Source organism: Benincasa hispida, chromosome 1, assembly GCF_027475165.1.
Source record: "Benincasa hispida cultivar pf3 chromosome 1, pf3_genome.v1.1, whole genome shotgun sequence".
NCBI classification, from domain to species: Eukaryota; Viridiplantae; Streptophyta; class Magnoliopsida; order Cucurbitales; family Cucurbitaceae; genus Benincasa; species Benincasa hispida.
Genome location: NC_143478.1, coordinates 1,481,041 through 1,502,300, shown reverse-complemented (window position 1 = coordinate 1,502,300; position 21,260 = coordinate 1,481,041). Strand labels below are relative to the sequence as shown.

Sequence of the window (21,260 nt, the reverse complement as noted above, 5' to 3'; positions counted from 1 at the left end):
TTTCTTACAATTTGCCACCTCGAAAATGCATGAAAGAGACAAATTTCATTATCTCCCTTCTTATACTCAGGTTGAAATCTCCTAAAAAAGAAATTGATATTTACTTACAGCCATTGATTGAAGAGTTAAAAGAGTTATGGAATGATGGTGTGCACATTTATGATTGTATTAGTAGCGAATACTTTCAACTACATGCGAGCTTATTGTGGACTATTAATGACTTTCCTGCATATGGTGACCTATCTGGATGGAGTAATAAAGGTTACCAAGCATGCCCTATTTGTAAAGAAGATACATCATCATTAGGGTTAATGGAAAGCAATGTTTTATGGGGGCATCAACGTTATCTTCTAGATAATCATAGTTGGTGCAAGAGCAAACGATATGATGGAAAAGTGTAACATAGACCTCCTCCAGATTTCATGGATGGAGAAGATATCTTACGAGATGTGAACTTGTTAAACTTTTTTGTGCTTAGCAAACATCCCTAGAAGCATGATAACAACGAAAAAGAAGTTTAAATTGGAATAAAAAAATATATATTTTTCCAACTTCCATATTGGTCGAAACTTTTATTGAGACATAAATTGGATGTTATACATATCGAAAATAATATTTGTGATAATTTGGTAGGCACATTGTTAAATATTGAGGGAAAGAATAAGGATACAACTAATTCTCATTTGGATTTAGAAGATCTAAATATACGAAAAGAACTACACCTACAAAAGGTAGGGAGTAAAGTTGTAAAGCCACACGTTGCATACACATTGACTAGTAGTGACAAGGTTGCATTCTGTAAGTGGATGAAAGCAGTCAAATTTTCTGATGGGTTTATATCAAACATATCAATATGTGTGAGTGAGAAATATGGAAAGCTATGGAGGCTAAAAACTCACGACTCACATGTTCTGCTTCATAGGCTTCTTCCAATTGGTATTCAAGCATACTTAAAAAAAAGATGTGTCCTTTGTTGCCGTTAAGTTATGCAAATTTTTCTGTGATCTATGTTAAAAAACAATATCTATAGAGGATTTGGATCGATTACAAGGAGACATTATAATCATACTTTGTAAGTTAGAAAAAATATTTTCACTGACATTTTTTTATGTAATGGTGCACCTAGAGTCTATTTACCCTATGAAACAAAAGTTGCAGGTCCAGTTAGTTATAGTTGAATGTACCCGATTGAAAGAAGTTTACGGACATTAAAACAATATGTAAGAAATAAAGCACGTCTTGAGGGTTCTATAGCAGAAGCGTATATAATCAATGAATCGTTGGTATTTTGTTCTTTGTACATAAATGGAATTGAAACGAGGTTCAATAGAGATGAAGGAAATGATGATAGACTTCTAGGGAAGAGATATATAGTGAATTTTCAATGTTTAGATAAAATGCATGACCATTAGGAGTACCAAGAGTAAAGACATTATCGAGAGAAGAGAAATGCAGTACACATTGGTACATCTTGGACAATTGTATGGAAATGAAATATTATCGAAAGTATGTTTTGAACATTCTATTATAATTGATAATTTCGATACAAAGTGTGAAATGGAAAATTGAGACATGTCTCTTTCTTATAGACAATATTTGAGACTAATTCAGTATGAAGATCAAAGTCAGGATGATTTATACAAAAGGCACCAACAAGGCTTCCCCGATTGGTTCAAATCTCATATAAGTATGATATTAAAAGACAAGTAATAATTCCATTGAATTAATGTGAGTGACATTAGTTTTTAAGATCTAGTGTGTGATACTAAATTATCAGGTTCTTTCATTACGTGAAAATGGAGATATGTCTAATGATATATATTCACTCGCGATGGGGCCGACTTTAAAAGTGCGCTCGTACAATGGATGTATTGTTAATGGAGTACGTTATCATAGTATTGAGCATGACAATTGTCAAAGTACACAAAATAGCGAGATCATGGTGCTTTCAGATTGTGAAAATGGGGTGATCTCTATAATTTCTATAGCGTATCAATGAAATTTTGGACTTCCAGTATGCCAAGAGAAGACGTGTAATTATGTTTAAGTGTACATGGTTCGACACATACCCTAAAAAGACCAATAGAGTACACAAGGATTTAGGGTATATATCAATTAATACAGCTCGTCATTGGTTTTTAACGAGCTTTTTGTATTTGCCAGTCAAGCTAAACAAGTGTTTTACCTCGACGATCCCAAATATGGTAATAATTGGAAAGTGGTGCAAGTAGTCCAAAACAAGCATGTGTGGGACATGCTAGAAGTAGAATAATGTGAGAATGACCAACCTGAGTTATTAGAAGTTGTGAATAGTATTCCTTGTATAATCAACGAATCAATGAACGATATCAATTTATGTAGAGTTGATGTTGATCCTATAGTTGTAAAAGAACAGATAATTCAGCAAGTTGATAATGACTTCATAAATGACGAGGAATAAGGGTGTTCAAAAAACCCGATGACCCAGAAAAATCGATCAACCCAACCCAAGCCGTGCGGTTTGGGATGGGTTATCAACTCATTTGGGTTGGATTGGGTTCAAATAAATGAAAATTTTATGGGTTGAGTTGGTTCATAGGTTCATCTAATATAACCCAAACCAACTCGAACCAACCCGAATTTATTATTAACTTTAAAATAAATTTTTTATTACATATAACACAATTATTTATACATATATTGATTTTAATTTTATTTAATTCCAATATTTTTTTTAATAATTTATTCTTCAACAACTCTTAAAAGTAGCTTCTTTGCACTTTAGAAAGAAAATTTCATATATAAATTAAAATTGAGTTGTTAATCTTAATTCAATATATGAAATTAATTAAATAAGATTTTTACATATTTACATTATGCTTCTTTTTAAAACAAAATTTTAAACAAATGATCTGATAAACCCGAACCAACCCAACCCAAATATTTCATGGTTGGGTTGGGTTGGGTTGGGTTTTTAATAAGGGTTATTTGGGTTGAATAAATTTACGACCCGAACAATGGGGTTGGGTCTGAAAAGTCTTTCAACCCAACCCATGAAAACCCGGAAGAGGATGTACAATCATTTTCTGATAGGATTTTGAGTCTCAATGAACATCTATATGATACAGAATAATCATGTAAATATGTATCTTCTTTTTCATTTCACAACTTACGTATTGTTATATAACATTTATATTTTTGTTTGCACAGGAACAATGGTAGGTCACACTGATGAGAAGGCATTAATGAAGTATTTAGAGCCCGAGCATATTGACGCATCATCCACCATGGGAGATCATTCAGGTTATTTTAGATACACATTTATTTTGATAAAAAAATGTATAATTTGTATTTAAACTAATGTTTAATTAAACTAACGGATACTCTTATTCTTCATAGGCCAGTTGTACGACTAATAGGATGGGTTGCAGATACTCTCGGAATATTGATTTAGATAAATATCTCCAAGCATTTGGGAGAATTCCTATCGAGATTGACTCTATATGGGAGACCAATTTGTAATAAAGCACAAAGTTCAGCAATGCCATTGGTACCAATGTTTGGGAATCCTTTTCTGTTCGTTATGGAACATGGAGCGAGGTACCAATAGAAACTAGAGAGCTAGTTAAAAGTTGGTTAGTGGTAAGATGATTATTTGATATTTTACAAATTATATATATGTGTTTGTATGGGTACTAATTAGTTTTTTTTTTCTTTTTAATTCAGAACCATTTTATGTTTACCTTATCCAACCAACTGGTCAATGATTTCATTGATGAATAGATGAAAAATTCGTTCAAAGAGTACAGGGAGAACTACACAAATACTATAAAAAAAATATGAAAGTCCTAAAGAGGCATGAGCACACCCACCTGATCGACTTTTAGACGCCATCGAAGATTGGCACTTTTTATACACCAAGTTTGAATCTACCGAATGGAAAGTAAGAACTTTTGTGTTTATTTTTGGTTTAGTACTTACATTTCAATTACTCATTTCCTCTTAATTTCTCATTTTCTTAGAAAGTGACAGAAACTAATCAAAAGAATCAATTAGCTCTAAAGTACACCCCTACAACTGGTTCTAAGACTTTCATGCATATACAAGAATCCATGATAAAAATAAAAGTATTTCTACATTTGGTTTCTAAGAGATAATTATTAATATCTTCTATGTGAATTGTTTTACATAAAGGACCGGACAGTCAAACAATGGACTTAATGGACTTAATAGACTTATTTAAGCATACACATTCTAAGAGTGACAATAAGTTTGTTAATCAAGCCGCTAATGTTGCATATGTAAGTTTTTATTCCGCAATGTAACTTTATTTGTATACAATTGTCATACAATTATTAGTCCTAATTATTGATGTAGAGTCAAATGGTCGAGCTAAGAGAAGCCTCCACTCAAGAAGGGTCTAAACCGATATTAGAAGAAGAAATATGCGAGCGGGTGTTAGGCACAAGAGTGGGCCTTGGTAGGACACCGAAGTGTAAGAAATCAAGAAAAAAAATAAATCACCATTAAATGCATCCTCCTCAGAAGTTATAGAGGAGCAACAACAAGAGATAGAATCCTTAAAAGCTAGATTGGCTAGATTGGACAAACTAGAAGAAAGAAGACAAACTGAGATGATATGAAAGCTATGATCTTACAACTCATGAGAGATAAAGCAAACTAGGTATAAGCTCTTTAACTTTCGTAGTAAACTAATTAGAAGATTGTATATGTTGTTATCCTGCAGTTATGGTAACTACATAAATGTATAATTATATAAGGTATAGTTAATGTTCTGAAGTTGAGTTTGTGGTTAAAATAACGCAGGAGGGGGATTGAATAAAGTTCATTTAAATTTGTTCATGTTCTTATGTTGGGTTTTAAATTGCTATAGGAGTAAGTGTATAATAATGTTTAAGTTTAAATTGGGTTTCAAGTTCTATGTTGGGTTTGAGATTGAAATGTGTAAATATGAGTAGGTTTGTTTCAATTCGTAGAATAATTTTGAGATGAGTATATGCTATTTTGAGTTTGTCGCTAAAATAAGTGTGTGTGTGCGCGTGCGTGTGTGGGTTGGTTTGAAGTTAAAGTGGGTTTTATTTGTTAATATTCTTATATTGGGTTTAAAATTGGTATAGGGATAAATGTACAATTATGTTTACGTTTATGTTGGGTTTAAGTTCTATATTGTGTTTGAGATTGAAATATGTAAATTTGAGTATTAATGTTCGTAGTTGAGTTTTAAGTTCTTTATTCATTTTGAGGTTGGTATATGGTATATTGAGCATTAAACTTATTTAAATTTGTATTTTGTAGGTTTCTCAAGATTTATATTGAAGATGCATATCTGACAAGCTTAGTTAGGATCTAGAATTGTGTTTTTTAGGTAGTTTGTTATTATGTAATGTTATTTTGGAGTTAAGAATTTGTGGGTGTTATCTTATATTTAAGACGAATAATATTAATAGTTTACTTGAAAAATTCTTAAGATTTAAACATGTTTTCTAGATATTTTTTTACTATTGTAGATATCTAACTAACTTTGGCAATTTCTATTTTAGTTTATTTGATATTTGTAAGATTCAAACAAGTATGATATTTGTAAAAAGGGAAAAAAAAACAGATAGAAAATTTAGTAAATAAAGAAAAAAAGATATTTGGACGCTTAAATATGTAATCCCGATGTTACATGGGGTAGGAAAAAATGTAATTTCATGTGATTTTTTATCTTTTCTCGACACTAAAATTGGTTACCGTTGGCATAAGTAACGAACTCTCGACGGTAAAGGGGTTGGGAAAAAGTGTGAATGCACGATTAAATTGTTCCCACGATAACTTGTGCCAACAGTAGTATCGTAGAGGAAGCGTTGGGCTAATTAACCATATCTCGACGCCCAAGATAACCGTCAGCATATGCTAACTTCGCCTAACAGTATTAATTTATTCTTACCGTCGAGAGAAATGATTTACCCTGGCAGCTTCATTTAGGATCGGTAGAAATCCCCGATGTTAATCTGTCGAGATATCTTTTTTTTCCCTACGATAAGGTTTTTTTGGGTCAAGACAAGTTTTTCCGACGCCACTTTCCTGATGATGATGCCGACGATTGGTTTATCGTCGGGAAAACTTTTGTCAATATTGTTTTAAACTTTAGCAGATGGTTTTTGTCGTTGGAAAATGTCTAAATTCTTGCCGTAAAAAATAATTTTAAACATTTGAAAATCCCTCCAAAAGTAAATTAAAATATATTAATTGATCTGATCAATATTTAAAATAATATAAAGCAACGAAAATTAGTCAATTATTTCGATTGAAATTAGTCAATTATATTTCGATTGGATAATTTTTGTGGTTGCACAAAGCGATAAAATTGGTGGTCAGTTTTGTTGGTTTGCTTCCAGAATTCGGTTTCTACTCCCTTTCATTCTCTTTTTAAAAAGAAAAATTAAGTTAAAATACAAATTTAATTTGCATTTTAAATTTAGGTCTGAGCGGGTAAATTCTTTAACTTTCAATTTTAATTTTAATAAGTTTTAAACTTTAAATTTAGTATGTAATAACTACATAAATCTTAAATTTAGTATTTAATAAGTTCATGATATGTTTTAATAATTCATACATTCAGTGTAAAGTTGAATTTTAGATTTATTGTTACTCAAAAACTTTAATTTTATGTTGTCATTAAGTGAATTTAGAAAATATATTGAATAGGTCAAGAACTATAAAAAAAATTGAAAGTTTGGAAATTTAATGGACACAAAATTAAAAGTGTAAAAATTTAATAAAATACTTTTTAAAGTTTTAAAACTAAATGAACATGAAATTTAAATACAAATTAAGATAATATAAAGAACACCTTATTTAAAGGTAAGGTCGGAGTAAAAAATCAATAGACAAAATCCCTTCCCGGCCGACAGGACACTACGTCTGGGTCTTATTCCATCTCAAACTCGAATTAGGAAGAGTGCCCTTGAACTATAGATCAATCATAATACACAATACTAAAAAATCAATCGATTCTCCTGCCGGCGAGAAAGAAACCTTCCGGGCCAAAGATGATTGATGTTTTCATTCGAGAAAGACACTCATGGCTTAACTCAAAAATAGGTCGCTCATTTGCTCCTATGGCCTATCTTGCGGCAAGGCCAGGCCCCTTATGGAAAGTCCGGGTTTCAAGCTCTAAATGGCCTTCAGGTCCACCCGCCTACTCAAGAAATCCGAGACCTGTTGCAAGGGGGTGAGCCGCTCCAAGTCGAATCCTAACTCAATTCTATACATCATAAAGACGAAAAAGACCCTTTGCCACTTCCTTTTTTCGTTGCTTCAAAGGCGTCCTATTATTCCCTTCCTTCATTTACGCAAATAAAGCAGCCGAAGAATGGGAATGCTAGACTCTACCAAGTAAAGCAACTCCAACAGGAACTGGCTCGCAAACTCTTCCTGCTTAGGAATACAACCACAACCCACAACTTATGGCAACTCCTAATGGCTTACTTACTTCAGCATTGCCTTAACTTGCTTGTTAGCCTTAGGGACTCTAACTCCTAGAAGTCGAACTTGCTCGCTTACCTGATTGCTTTTCAGACAGGAATTTACCTATCAGTGGGAGAGGGGAAAGGCCTGGAGAAGAGAATGCCACTATAAGAGAGAGTCTCTCGAGTGTAAAAAGTATCTGCCGAATCCGAATCTAATAAGGGAAAGGATATTTTGATTTTCTCTTACCCTCCGGTGAATGAACTCAAGCTTAAGTGTTACCGGTCTATGAACTGATACAGATTCATTGAAATAGCATATATAGAATGAAGGACTGATACTGAAGGAATGAGTCACAAACAATTAAAAAGAATCGATTCAATACATTTCTTATGTACCCATAGGTGTTATATTGGATTTGAATCAGATTTTGGATCAATCTATATTGATTGACTGCCTCCATTATGTTGTTGCTAGCAAATACCACTATTTTTTGTTTTGGATCTTCTAAATCATTCCCGGGGAGGTCCGGACCCTTTTTTTCTTTTTCTGATCCTTCGATAAAAAGATTCATTCTCTTCATAAAAAATAGGAGGTAGAACCAATAAATATTTTTTTTTTCGATTCATCCCTGGAGTTGAATACCTCATTCAAGAATTGTTTTTGATCCAATCCGTAGGAATCAATAGAAAAGGCAAATCCCTTATGATACACCAGATCCGGCTCGGTTATTGATAGAGTGAATAGATCTTTCAAGAAATGGCAGATCCCTTATGAACATTTTTAATTCATAATTTAATTAATTAATGATTAATTAAATTGCTTAGGCATTTTAAAAATTGTTGAAAGGGTAAATGATAGCTGAATGAAGTGGGTCATAGAGTTAGGAATCTCAAGTCTTTATCAGAAAAAAGATTTTTTTTTTTCTTTTTTTCTTCTTTTAGTCTTTATGAGAAAAGTGTCATCCTCTCAAAGTCATATTAAAAACAGTGTTCATAAATAAATAAGGTTGTATTATTTGTTATCCTAAACTTCAATTTGATTACATTGCACTCCAAATTTAAATAAAATGTTGCATTATTACTTTAAACTTTAATAAATATCAGACAACTCAGGTTATCCAACACAAACCCTAAAGATTATATTAGGTCGGTTGAAATTTTTCTATTTTAGTTGAGCTGGGTTGGATCTCGAGTTGACCTAACCCAACCCGCATTACATACCTATTGAAATATATATATAGTTTTTGTTTAATATTTTTCTTTTAACATTGTTATCATACTTGTAATTGATATCATGGATATTTAATATTTAACATTTGAATTTTATCAAATTTTAGTTATTAGTCATATGTTTTAGATAATTTTAGTATTTTAAATTAATAAGACAATAAATATAATAACCCAACAACCCAATTTAAGATTGGGTTAAAGACCCTATTCAGATCTTTTCGGTAATCAACTCGAATTTTTTGAGTGGTCTAAAAAAAAGTCCTCAACCATATTCAACCTAATCCATGTATGTCTCTAAATTATAGATTTTTGTTTGGAATACCATTTAAAAAGGTATTATAATATGCTTTCAATGAATTATAATAGTATTGCATTGTACAAATTTGATAAAATTTCAAATAAAAACGACATTGAAGCTATTTTTTTTTTTTGTTAAAACTCTTGTGATTTGACTTCAATGTTTGCACCAATCACACATGTCCTAATTTACCAATTTGTACGGACATCGTCTTATCATTATGGAAATTATTGAGCTTACAGACATTTTCTTCTTGCTTTTTGTTAAATTTATTAGTGAATTAAACCAAGATTTGAAATTGTAACACATACCTAAATGTAGAGTTTAATTTAATAAAAGTGAAAGTTTAAAATAAGATTTGATGAAAGTTACAAGTTTAGGCGTACGTTTTTTTTATATAAAAAACAAAATAGGTTAAACTATACTTCGTCCCAAACTCTATTCATATCTATTTTATATCTAAACTTCCAAAATTACAAATTTTATTCCTAAACATTGATTTTTATTTTTTAAAATTTACAAATTCACTAAATACAAAATTAAAAGTTGATTTTACTCAATATGAAATTCAAATCTATATCCAATAAATTAATTATTTTTTAAAAAAATCAAAATCGAACAAAAATTTATTTAACAAATTTATAATTTCATAAACTTATGAGATTTTTGTAAAGATGACCCATCTCTAAACAGTTTGACGCAGAATGACCCAATCCTAAAAATTAAATGAAAGCTAACATTTTGCTGACGATCACAGTGCATTATCAACCATAGTTGATATTCACTTCAATCAAGATTTTTTTTTTTTTTCAAAATCAAAAGTCGACCAACGAAAGATTTTGCGATGGGTGAGACATCTCTAATGCAATAATGCATTTTAGATAATGACGAAGTTCTCTATAACATAGTCGGAGGTTAATTTAGAATTGAATCATGTAACATATTAATGCTAGAAGAATTAGGTCATCCGTATAAAAAATAATGGAGTAAACTTGCCAATGAACCCTAAAATAAACTTTGATAGGGATATTTAGGGATGGTGGAGTGGAGGGTTTGCACGTTGTTGCCAACCAATTCTGACCACATTTTTATTGGGCTTAGAAATTAGAAATTATTGTTGGTTGGTTTTGAAGAAAGGGGCAGCCAATTCCTTCTACCTACTCCCAAACCAAACCAAATCCCAATTTCAGTTGACGATCCAGAACTTTCCTTTACCTTAATTACCCAAACCCCCCTTCTTCTTTCTGAATATATTGTCTTTCAGCTGCTTTTTCTTCCTCTTTCATCTTCGTGTTCATCGCCCACTTTCCCCTTTCCTCTGCTTCTCTATCGGATCCAGTCCGACCCACCAATCCAATTCCACGAAATGGGTAGCGGAGAAAAGGTTTTCACTTTGAAGGAAGTCGCTGAGCACAACAATCACAAGGACTGTTGGCTCATTATCAGTGGCAAGGTATAATTCCGTTTACCCTTTTTATTATTCTTCTTTTTTTGTCTGGATCTATGGGTTTTTTTTTTTTTCAATTTACTCCCTGATTCTGCTACTTTTTGCCTTGATCTTTTACTATTGGGTGGATCCTGGTTCTCTTTGTGGCTGTGGAGTTCACTGTTGTTTTGGATTTTGTTTAAGATTTTAGATTTGTTGTTCTTTTGTTCTTATTGGACTGGTTGGTTTTGAGTATGGACGTGATTTATGGCATTCTAAGGTTTGTATTGAACTGTTAGATCTGTGATTTCTGGACTGGACAAGCTTTTAGTTTATAGCAGGGATTATTTGTTATTGATATTGTTTCTGAGCAAGAGGTCATATTCTTGTAATGAATGACATTTCCTAGTCCATTGAGTCATTGGCAGTCACTTAGATCTTGCTCTCTATAGTGCATTAGTGCTGTGAAATATGTGTAAAAGGGAACCTATCCACTCAAGTTGGCTGATTCAATGGTGCTTTGTTACTCTTTCTTATCCTTATGTATTTGGGAATATTGTTGGTTGTTTAATGCACTCCTATCTTCCCTTTAGAAGTTCCAGTGTACTCCTGATCATTAAGGTGCAGTTTGATAGTTTATGAGTTTCTCTGATTGTTTTCTACCTTTTACAAATGCTTTCAGAATTTAATCAACATTAAGACAAAATAGCTTTAGAAACTTGTTTGTCTTTGGAATTGTTTAAAAACCGCTGTGTAGAAATCGTAAGAAAACACACACAAACCAAAAGAATGAAATAAACTAAATAATTACCAAACAAGGACTAAGGTAGTTGACAAAGAGATGTCGGGGGTTATGACTTGTGAGCTGGGGACAATCTTCACTTTCAAACGTCTTGATATCCATCTGTACTGCTTTTTGTTTAAAGATCCCTTTGGGGAAATTTTCCTTTGCTAGAAGTTCTCTGTGTCTTTAGTTCTTCACTAACCAGTAAATCTTGAACCAATGTAGCCGTAGCCTAGAATTTACACCTCGCCCATTTAAAACTCAGGTATCTCATTGTTCGTCAGTTATCGAAATTAACTGATTTGTGTCTGTTTTGTTGATGATAATTCATCAAAACTACCAATGCTTATTAGTTTCAACTTAAGGATAGCAATGACATGAAGATTTATAGGTAGAAATGCATAGTCCTCAGTTATTTTGTCTCTTACTCATCGGCATATTTTGTGCCTATTGCATAATGATTACCATGATGAAATCTGTACATAGCTGTAGGGTGTTCAAAAAACCTGGTAAACCGACCAACTCGGACTACCCAACCCAAACCGCAAGGGTTGGGTTAGGTTAGATTTTATTTTGGGTTGGGTTGGGTTAAAAATGTTAAAAAATATTAAATTCGGGTTGGGTCAAGGGTTACTCCATTTAGGGTCGGGTCGACCCGACCTGAATATTTATATATATATATATAAATAAAAGTAATGGAAAAAAAAGTCAAATTAAAAAATATAAAAATAAAAATAAAAAAAGAACCGGTGGCCCAACCCGGAAATTTTGGGTTGGGTTGGGTTGACTCTCCAAAAAAGAACTAATAGGGTTCATTATTAGTCAACCTGAATTTTTGGGTTGGTCCACAAAAATTTTCCAACCCGATATTTGTGGATTTCTTCCATGCGTGAATCCATGGTGACATATTAGTAAAGATATTTATTAGTTATTACCATGATTATGCATATTTTTCAGAATATATCCATAAATTCTGCAAACTTTAGAACTAGTAAAACTTACCTGTGACCTATTATGAACTGATTCATTACTTTATGGTAATTTGTATATTTAACTGATTTTGAGATTTTTTTTGTTTTTTTGTTTGTTTGTTTTTTTTTTTTTTTTTTTTTTTTTTTCTGGATACTCTTTGGCATTCTTCATGCATGTTAAAAATGATGGCTGTTGAAATTGAAATGTTCCATTTTTCCCTTTAGAATTGGCTCTAGTAGGTAAGGGCGTACCTACTGCGAAGGTTTTAGGTTCAATTTCGGCTCCATTTTATAACAATTTCATTTATGAAATTTATTGTTTATTTCTAATTTTCCTACTATGACTTTCACCTTTTTTTTTTTTTTAAGAATACTTGAATTTTTTAGTCAAATTCTAATAATATAACAACATTAGTTAATTTTTTTAGTTTAAACTTGTCTCGGTTTTTGAAACCATGGATAGAAAATGGATAACAAAACAGAAGACACTTGGTGGAAATAGTAGTGTGAGCTCAATTTTCAAAAACCAAATACCAAATAGTTATTGAACGGAACTTTAATAATTTAAAGCTTCATAGTTAGTCGTGAGAAGGGCAAAGCTTATATCAGCGAGGAGGGCCAAGAGCATAATGTCATTAATCGAAAAGAGACTACCATTCTTATGACTTATAGAAGCTTGCATATATTAAAGAATCGTGTTGCATTTAAACAAGATCTTCCAACTACATCAGTCATCTGATCTGCTTGGTTCCTTAAATTAAATGAACAGGTATATGATGTGACCAAGTTCTTAGAAGACCATCCTGGTGGTGACGATGTTTTGTTATCAGCTACAGGTTTGCTATTTCAGCTTATTGATTTTCAGAACTAGACAGTAATTTTGTGCTTATCAAATGTTGCTGCCACTTGATTTTCCTCGCACAGGAAAAGACGCAACCGACGACTTTGAAGATGTCGGGCACAGTGACAATGCAAGAGAAATGATGGATCAATACTATGTTGGGGAGATTGATGCTTCAACAATTCCAAAGAAGGTTGCATATACACCTCCAAAACAGCCTCATTACAATCAGGACAAGACATCCGAGTTCATCATCAAGCTTCTTCAATTCCTCGTCCCACTTGCAATTTTGGGGTTGGCTGTCGCCATACGCTTCTACACCAAACAAGCTTGAGCTCTTGAGGTAACCTTAGAGACTTTTAAATTTGTTAGATTGTTGTTAGTCGTCGATTTTTATGCTGTTTCTAATGATCAGATTGTTCAGCAATGTCGTTTCTTGGTTATAAAATGCAGACACAGATGGTGGTTTTCATTTCCAACTTCCTCTAGATTTGTTATATTTAATGTACCTTTATACTTTTTAATTTTCAAAATAAAGATGGTGGAGATTTTGTTATCTGCTCTTTTCAACCTCAGTTTTGATATTCTTGATCTGTTGATGACTACCCTATAACTTATTATACTTATGATCAGGTGAGTTTTTTTAAAAAAAAAAAAAAAAAAATCTTTTTTTCCCTAGTATTTGGAGATCAAAATATTTGAAATGATAATGATTGAATCATCAACATAGTATAATCCTACAACATTTGGCGTAAGTAAAATATGTAGGTAGTTAAGCAATATGATTTGAAGTTTGAACCAATAATCAATGACCTCACAAACTTCTTCATTGAAAGTTTGTCCCTTTGAAAATCCATAGATGAGAAAGTTTCCTGCTTCAGTGGTTGGTAGGTGAAGCGTCCAACAATTATTGTTTACTATGAACTTGCTTAGTAATAAATCTATAGGTGTTATTTCCACATTCAAATTTTTTTTTGAAATTTTTTTAAAAATTCAATAATTCTATTCGAGAAATATGTAAATCATTGCAAGAAATATTGATAAAATAGACCTAATTTTTAAAAACAAAAAATCAAATAGTTATCAAACAAAGTTTACATTATTCTTTAATTATATGCTTCATATTATTTAATTCTCTCTTTTTTAAGTCATATTTACAATAACATTTTTGCTTTAATTTCAACTTATAGTTGTACGTCATCTTTAGCAACCTCTTTTGTGCCTTTTTAAAATTCTTTTGATGTGTACACTCACTCGATTATCTCGTTACATACTCTCATTTGCATGAATAAATTATAGTAAAAGTACATAAATAGTTACTTCAACAAATAGCATAAAGTAAAAGATGAAACTTATATTTATCCTTTTTTCTTTTGAAGTTATTTACAGGATAGATTCTGTTACATCTGAATCTAATGATATCCTAATCTATAAATGGTCTCTTTCAAGAAAATAAAGTTCTTTATTTTAATGTTTCATTAATACGGTTCGAAAGCCACATTATTAGTTCATTGATGTAACCTTCAAGCAATTCATTAAAAATAAATAAATAAATAAATAAAAGGAGAAAAACTAAATTTAACTTGGGCATGGTTAAAGAGGGAATGATTTTGATATTACAAATCAATTTTATCCTTCTAAAAAAAAATTCAATATTGTCTTATGCACCCAATTGATGTATGAATTTGATGAATATGAAGTGGGTTTTAATTTTAATTTCCATCATACGAGAGCTGTGACGAGCTAGCATATTAGCCATAATTCAACATTTGCGTAGAATTAAACTCCTATCATAATAAATGTAATTAACATATTAAATTAATTTTTAAACGAACATGATTAAATATTATATAAAGTTTTCACCATTTCACTTTTTAAAAAATTGATTTTAACCATTCAATCTTCCTCATCACGTTTGCGTCTGGCCAAAGACCAGAGAGGATCAAACACGGCCACCCATTTCCTTTCTCGAGGTATTTTTAAAATGTTATCCTTATGATTATTCTATATTTAATATTATGCTTTGTTTTCTTTGAGGTGACAAATTAATATAGTATTCGTTTAACCTTAGAAATTATTTCCTTACATTTTCTTTTTTTTTTTTTTTAATATTTTTAATAACTTTTATAAACTATCCAAAAAAAGAGTTTTGACACTGCAATTAGAGAATATTCGTAAACATTGAAAAATAAAATTTCTACTAAAATTAGTTTTAGGAAAGGGGGAAAAAAAACTAAGAATACATGATGTCTTCATACCTTTCTTGTTTATTTGATTTTAAATTTGAGTACCAAACCATCTTTTTATTTCAAATAAATCCAAGTGACATTCATAACACCAAAACGTACCTTGTTAAGAGAAAATTTAACTAAAATTCATGAAATTCAAAACCAAGCTGAAATAAAAGGGGAAACATTCAGAAAACTACACCTATATAACTGAATATAAAAGTTAATCTCCAAAAAAAATAACGAAGGAAAAATCGATTTTTTTTTCCCCCATTAAATGACTAAAACGACCAAGACCATTTTGTAGAATATTTTATTTCACGGATTTCGATATTAACCAACAATTTTAGCCATATTTGCAACTTGTAAATTTAAAATTTTTAAAAATTACTTTTCATTTAAAATTTATTTACAGTTCGGCCCCTAAAACTTCAATTTTGGAGGCATCCTGGTTCATGAACAAAACCAAAGAAAATCAAATCAAATCAAGTTGAATGCAAGGACTAGGCTAGACTACCACCAACCCTGAAATTCCTTATACTTTCAAATCTCTATATTTAATCCAACTAATATTTAAATTTATTCATTCAAAGTTAATTTTTATTGAAATTGTTTCAATAATAAAAATAAATCACCGTAAATATATTTTCAAAATTTATAAAGGAAATGTTGAATCTTTAAAAACTAAGAGGACTAAAATAGAACGAAAGCCAAAATAGACCTTAAGAATGTTTTTCCTTCATGGTTTGATCCAATAATATTCATTTATTAGGAGGCTCATTTTATGAACTTTCTATTACCTCGACATCTCCATTTTTTTCCCTTTTCTTTCTTAACGAAAAAACTAGACTTTCATTATGCTTAATTAATGGCCATCTAACTCCTTATAATGGGAATGGTAGTTCAATCAGCAAAATTCAATCCCTCCCTAACTATTTGCATTTTCACCAAACAAAAAGAGAAAGAAAAAAAGGAGGGGACGGGACGGTACGAGATGGGACCGATGGGACGGGATGAGAGATGGAAAGGAGAGGATTAAATGGAGGTCATTGTCATGCACATAAAGAGTGGTTTCTTGTGAAGAAGGCCTCATTTAAGAGTGAAGAGAAGGAAGGAAGAACAAAGAAAATGCAGTCATAATCATCATTCATCAATGCACAGAAAAGGTGTTAGTTAGAAACCTTAGGACCACTGGGGCTCACTTCCAATGAAAAGCACAAAGCAAAGCACATGCCAATTTCTTTTCCTGTAAACATCTTCTCTTCTTCCTCTGTGCTCTGCTGTGCCTTCGCAATTTGCAGGCTCTGAAAGTTACCCTTCACACTGTTTTTTCTAAGAGAAGAGGACTTAGGTGCCCTTTGCCTTTGCTTTTAGCCCCACACACTCATCTTTGTCACCTATGGCTATGACCCACCAACCAAAAATACTCTCCCCCATTTCTCACTCATTCATAAATATGGATTTAAATCCTTTTCTTTTTAGGTAAATTTTCTCTAAAAGACAGTTTAATAACTTATAGATTACTGAAAATTGATCCTTTTAAGGAAACGTAAGTTTAGAAAAGAGTACCTATATTTGAGCTGCACCCTTCAAATCTGATTTCTGTTGTTCTTAAATGGATGAACCTGAAATGTAGAAATGATTGGAGTTATAATCATTCCATTAAATTTTCGAGAGATTTTGATGAAACAAGTGTTGGAGAGAGATTCAATATCTCGCATGAAAATATTTTTGTTCATATAATTATTTTATCTTGAATTAAAAAATAAAAATAGAAAAAAAACAAAAAACAAAAAACAAAAAACAAAAACAAAGTGGATCTAAGTGCTATTACCAAGAACAATTCTCGAAAGTATTAAAAGTAAAACCAATTTTACACCCTGAGAGCTAAATTATGGGGTCTTGGGTATTTGAACTAAAACTTTCATCCTAATCCTAAATTTAACCTGATTAGGCAAGAGCTACCATTACAAGTTGTAATCAATATGGGACAGAGATTTGAAACTCTGTCTTCAAATGGACTAAATGCCAAAGCTCACAATATACTCTCAATAGACTTTCCTACCAAAACGAACCTGAAAATGGCTAACAAAGTATAATAGTTATAACCGTTAAATGCATAATTTAAGTATTATAACCAAGAAATATATAATTCCAGATGATGATAAATAGCAAATGTCCGCCCACCCCACCCCACACACGCACACACACCAATATATATATATATATATATGAGAGAGAGAGAGAGAGAGAGAGAGAGAGAGAGAGAGTGGAGCAAGCGGCAGAAACAAACATTTGGAAGCAGGAAGTAATGATGGATTAGATAAGATTCTTTCCCATACGCCATTACAGAGAAAAAAAAGGGGGGGGGGGGAAGAGAGAGAGAGAGGGGGCCACCACAAGAACAAGGGAAGCAAAACCACAAATAAGACTTACACAGGGTTACGAAATAGTAGGTTCTGAATTTCTGATTCTTTCTGAACAGTGGTGGCTCCAGCACCTTGAGACGAGATCACAGTGATGCTTATCCTCAAATAAATGAAGTGTGGAGTGACTTGTCTTGCATGGAGACATATGTAAGAGAGGGGCCAAAGTCTACTGTGACCAAAAAACTGCAAACAAAGATAATCAAGGAAGAAGAGACAAAAACAACAACAAGATATGGGGAAAAGGGATGGTTAAATTTTATTCCATCAGAGGGGATTTTTTATCCCACTATTCCATCGGTACAAGTATAGGGAGGAAAATACAGTACAAATGGAGGAAAAGAAAAAGAGAGAGAAAAAAAATTCTAAGTAAATTTCTGTACCCCACACATTCACCTAATTACCCAAAAGCCTAAATCCTACACCAAGCCATACACACCCTGCCTCTAGCCTGTTCCCTTCCTTCCCAAGACCAATCTGTTAGACAGAAGGCTTTGAGTTCTATTTGCTGTGTAATTCAAATTCTTGTTATGTTACAGACCATTAGTACAGCCCTACTTCTTTACAAGTAAAAGGGTGACAGAAACTAAGATCTGACTATCTACCAATTATAAGCACAACATAACCTGAGAAACTTTGAGAAACATAGGTCCAGATATATTGAATGAATGTCATCTAATCCAATTTCTCCCATTCGTAACGTCCTGGAAGTGGCTTGTCTGTGATCGGGTCAAAGTTATACCTGCAGTTAACCGTGAAATGTAATACTCCCGATGTGGATGTAGACTGTCTTTGCAATTGCTTTTGGCATACCAAGTTTAGAAAGGCTTTGAAAAAGAATGCTGAACATGAAAAATGCATCACTTACTTCTCAATGAATTTTCTCTGCTGCTCTCCTTCGGCGCAGTTGAAGAAATCGTCAACTTCCCGAGCAGTTGGTACATCTGTTGCAGAGGAGTTCTGCAGCTGTATCCTATCATCAGTGGTACTCGACGCCTTCGTAGATGAACTGGGTGTTCGTATGCTCTCGGGCTTCCTTATCAAACTGCAAGGAGTGGATTCCCTACTACTCTCCCCAGTAAACGAATAATCTGTTAGAATTGGGTTCTAAAACAAAACTATAGACCAATTTTCACATATGTAAACAAGCCAGAGGATGGATGCAATTCTTAGAAATAAATCACAATGTAGCAAATCAACTCATTCAATACATCAAAAGGGAACAAAAAGACGTGCACAATGAATAGGATCCCAGTTACTTCAATTTGAAAAAAAAACAATCAAACGGTGAACGTTATAATTTTAAGAGGAATCTTCACGTGATTCAATAAAGCCCCACGCTGGATTGGCCAAAACATACAAAAAGGTAGCAATGATGGAGTTCATTGAACGAACGAACAGGGGAATAAAGGTAAAGCAATTCCAGAGGCACAGTCCTTCAAAAGTATTTTCAGGCGCATTTAGAGAGATAGATAGCGAAAGTTTTAGACGCAAAAGGACTATGGAAACCAGTATTAGTTGCGACTACAGAAATGTGATAAAGACAAATGCCCTTCTCAATTAATGTACAAGACAAAAAGACTGGAAACTACAGAGGGGGAAAAAAAGAAGAGAGAAAATAGGACTTCTCGACATGCTCGAGCTTTGATAGAATTTTCAGTTTTTCGTGCCCACGAGGATATTAGTACCAAGGATAAATTAGACTCCAAATGTTATCTTGTTCATGGCAATTTGAAGAAAAAAAAATATATAAATATAATCTGCGTCTGTCAGAAGAGAGAGACGTGATAAACATTCAAAGGGCAAATCAGATTTCAGAACAGATTAATTATACTTGAAATTACTCTCTGTATTTACTGGAAAAGGATTTATCAACTTCCATGCGACATGACAACTCTGTGTTGACTGTTGTGTGAAATAGAAGGGAAAGATGGAAAACCTAACCCCCAAAATTTCCAAAAAGGTTTTAGAATCACTGTGTCGAGGCATCGAAATGTGAAGAGAAAATGGAGATTCAACAAAAAAGAAGATAAACAGAGAGAGAGGCCTACCTCATTCCACCTTCAAAATCCAAAAGATTCTCTCCAAACGAAGTCTCTTCCTGAATGTCGTGAATATTCAAATTTTCCTGAACCTCGCTATGTTTAACCACCATTTCCTGAGCCGCGTCGCCGCGCCGAGGTGACACAGACTCAATAGAACCACCAGCAACGGAACAAACCCCCAACCTAGAGGTTCCTCTGGAATCGGCGGAAACTCTTCGACCACGAGCATTGGTAGTCCCCTGAGGCAATTTCAGCTTCCTGGAGTAATTGGGAAGAGGAATACTGGGTGTGGGTGGTTTGTGAAGGCGGCGGCTGCGGAGCTGGAGATAGGAACCGGAGGTGGCCGGAGAAGGGGGAGGCGGGGGAGAATTGGAAGTCTTCTGAAGGCGCTGGAGAGCTAGGGTTTTGGCACGAGTGCGAACGCCAATGTAGGAGGATTGAGAGGCGTCGATGAGAGTGATTTCACGAGATGATTTGGATTTCCTGATGTATTTGCCCATGGGGAAGAACGTAAGCAAACTCTCATGGAGGAAGAGGAAGAAGCAGTGGCAGAGAGAGAGAGAGAGAGAGAGGAGAGAGAAAATGGAGGTTTTGGAATTTGGATTGAATGGAAGAAGAAGAAGAAGAAGAAGAAGAAGAAGAAGGAAAGAAAAGAGGACTTAGAGTGTGGGGTTGGGGTAATTTATGCACAGATGAAGAGTGCTTTGGTAGAGAAAGAATAAAGAAAACAGGTAGGGTTGGGTTTCTCAGGGTTGCTGTACTTTCATTTTCCATTTTCCCATCTTTTTTTTTTCTTTTTTTTGTAAAGAAAAATTAATAAAAGAAAAGAAAATTCCCTTTTTCTTTTTTAATGTGCTTTTTATATATATTATCTATCTTGTGGAAAAGTGGTCTTCGTTATTTATTTTTTATTTTAAAAAAGTAAACTTGCATATTCTAAAATAGAATAGTTGAATCCTATTTGATAATCATACATTTTATTTAAATTTTTTAAAATTATGCATATTTTCTATCTTGTATCTTTCTTAATTGCATGGTTGAATTTTTAATCCAATTCTAAAAATAAAAACAAGTATTTAAAAACTACTTTTTTAGGTTCAGTTTGGTAACTATTTTGTTTTTTAAAATTAAGCTTATAGACACTACTTCCACATTCAAATTTCTTCTCATTATTGTAACATCCTGAATTTTAGGAAAATTTAAGTTAATTATCTAAAATTATTGAGTTTAAATTTCCATTTCATTTGGAAAATTGAGATTAAATTGAAATAATTGAAAAAAATTTATTGGTTAAATTGAATTTAATTGATTAGATATTCGAACTGATTATCTTGAAAATATTGAATTTTGCTCCATTTGATTTTGGATTTTAGGACCAACTTAAAAAAAATTAAAAGAGATAATTAATTTCATGTGATTTTGAATTGATTTAAATATTTTGAAGGATTTAATTTGTATTAAATTGATGGATCTGCCCTTCAATTTTGGTTTTTGAAGCATAAGATAATTTGAAAAGTTAATTGATTTATAAATTTAATAGAATCTTTTGAGATTTTA

General features: G+C 32.6%; 2 protein-coding genes across 2 annotated transcripts; one reads left to right on the top strand and one right to left on the bottom strand.

The window, feature by feature from the left end:
* Nucleotides 1-9,984: 9,984 nt before the first annotated feature.
* LOC120075243 (cytochrome b5-like) lies at nucleotides 9,985-13,560 on the top strand. The gene is made up of 3 exons (XM_039028462.2): nucleotides 9,985-10,435; nucleotides 12,933-12,999; nucleotides 13,088-13,560. The coding sequence occupies exons 1-3, from the start codon at nucleotides 10,349-10,351 to the stop codon at nucleotides 13,336-13,338; spliced, it is 405 nt and encodes a 134-aa protein (XP_038884390.1). The 5' UTR covers nucleotides 9,985-10,348; the 3' UTR covers nucleotides 13,339-13,560.
* Nucleotides 13,561-17,894: 4,334 nt separating this feature from the next.
* LOC120075236 (cyclin-dependent kinase inhibitor 5-like) lies at nucleotides 17,895-20,540 on the bottom strand. Its single transcript, XM_039028451.2, has 3 exons — nucleotides 19,710-20,540; nucleotides 18,527-18,724; nucleotides 17,895-18,400 (listed from the first exon to the last, which is right to left on the bottom strand). The coding sequence occupies exons 1-3, from the start codon at nucleotides 20,201-20,203 to the stop codon at nucleotides 18,334-18,336; spliced, it is 759 nt and encodes a 252-aa protein (XP_038884379.1). The 5' UTR covers nucleotides 20,204-20,540; the 3' UTR covers nucleotides 17,895-18,333.
* Nucleotides 20,541-21,260: the final 720 nt, after the last annotated feature.

Coding starts and splice junctions, on each gene's coding strand:
- LOC120075243 (XM_039028462.2), top strand. CDS start 10,349: ATGGGTAGCGGAGAAAAGGTTTTCACTTTGAAGGAAGTCGCTGAGCAC. Junction 10,436..12,932: donor GGCTCATTATCAGTGGCAAG/GTATAATTCCGT, acceptor TTAAATGAACAG/GTATATGATGTGACCAAGTT. Junction 13,000..13,087: donor TGTTTTGTTATCAGCTACAG/GTTTGCTATTTC, acceptor TTCCTCGCACAG/GAAAAGACGCAACCGACGAC.
- LOC120075236 (XM_039028451.2), bottom strand. CDS start 20,203: ATGGGCAAATACATCAGGAAATCCAAATCATCTCGTGAAATCACTCTC. Junction 18,725..19,709: donor GATTTTGAAGGTGGAATGAG/GTAGGCCTCTCT, acceptor TGGGGAGAGTAG/TAGGGAATCCACTCCTTGCA. Junction 18,401..18,526: donor CAGAGAAAATTCATTGAGAA/GTAAGTGATGCA, acceptor GGTTAACTGCAG/GTATAACTTTGACCCGATCA.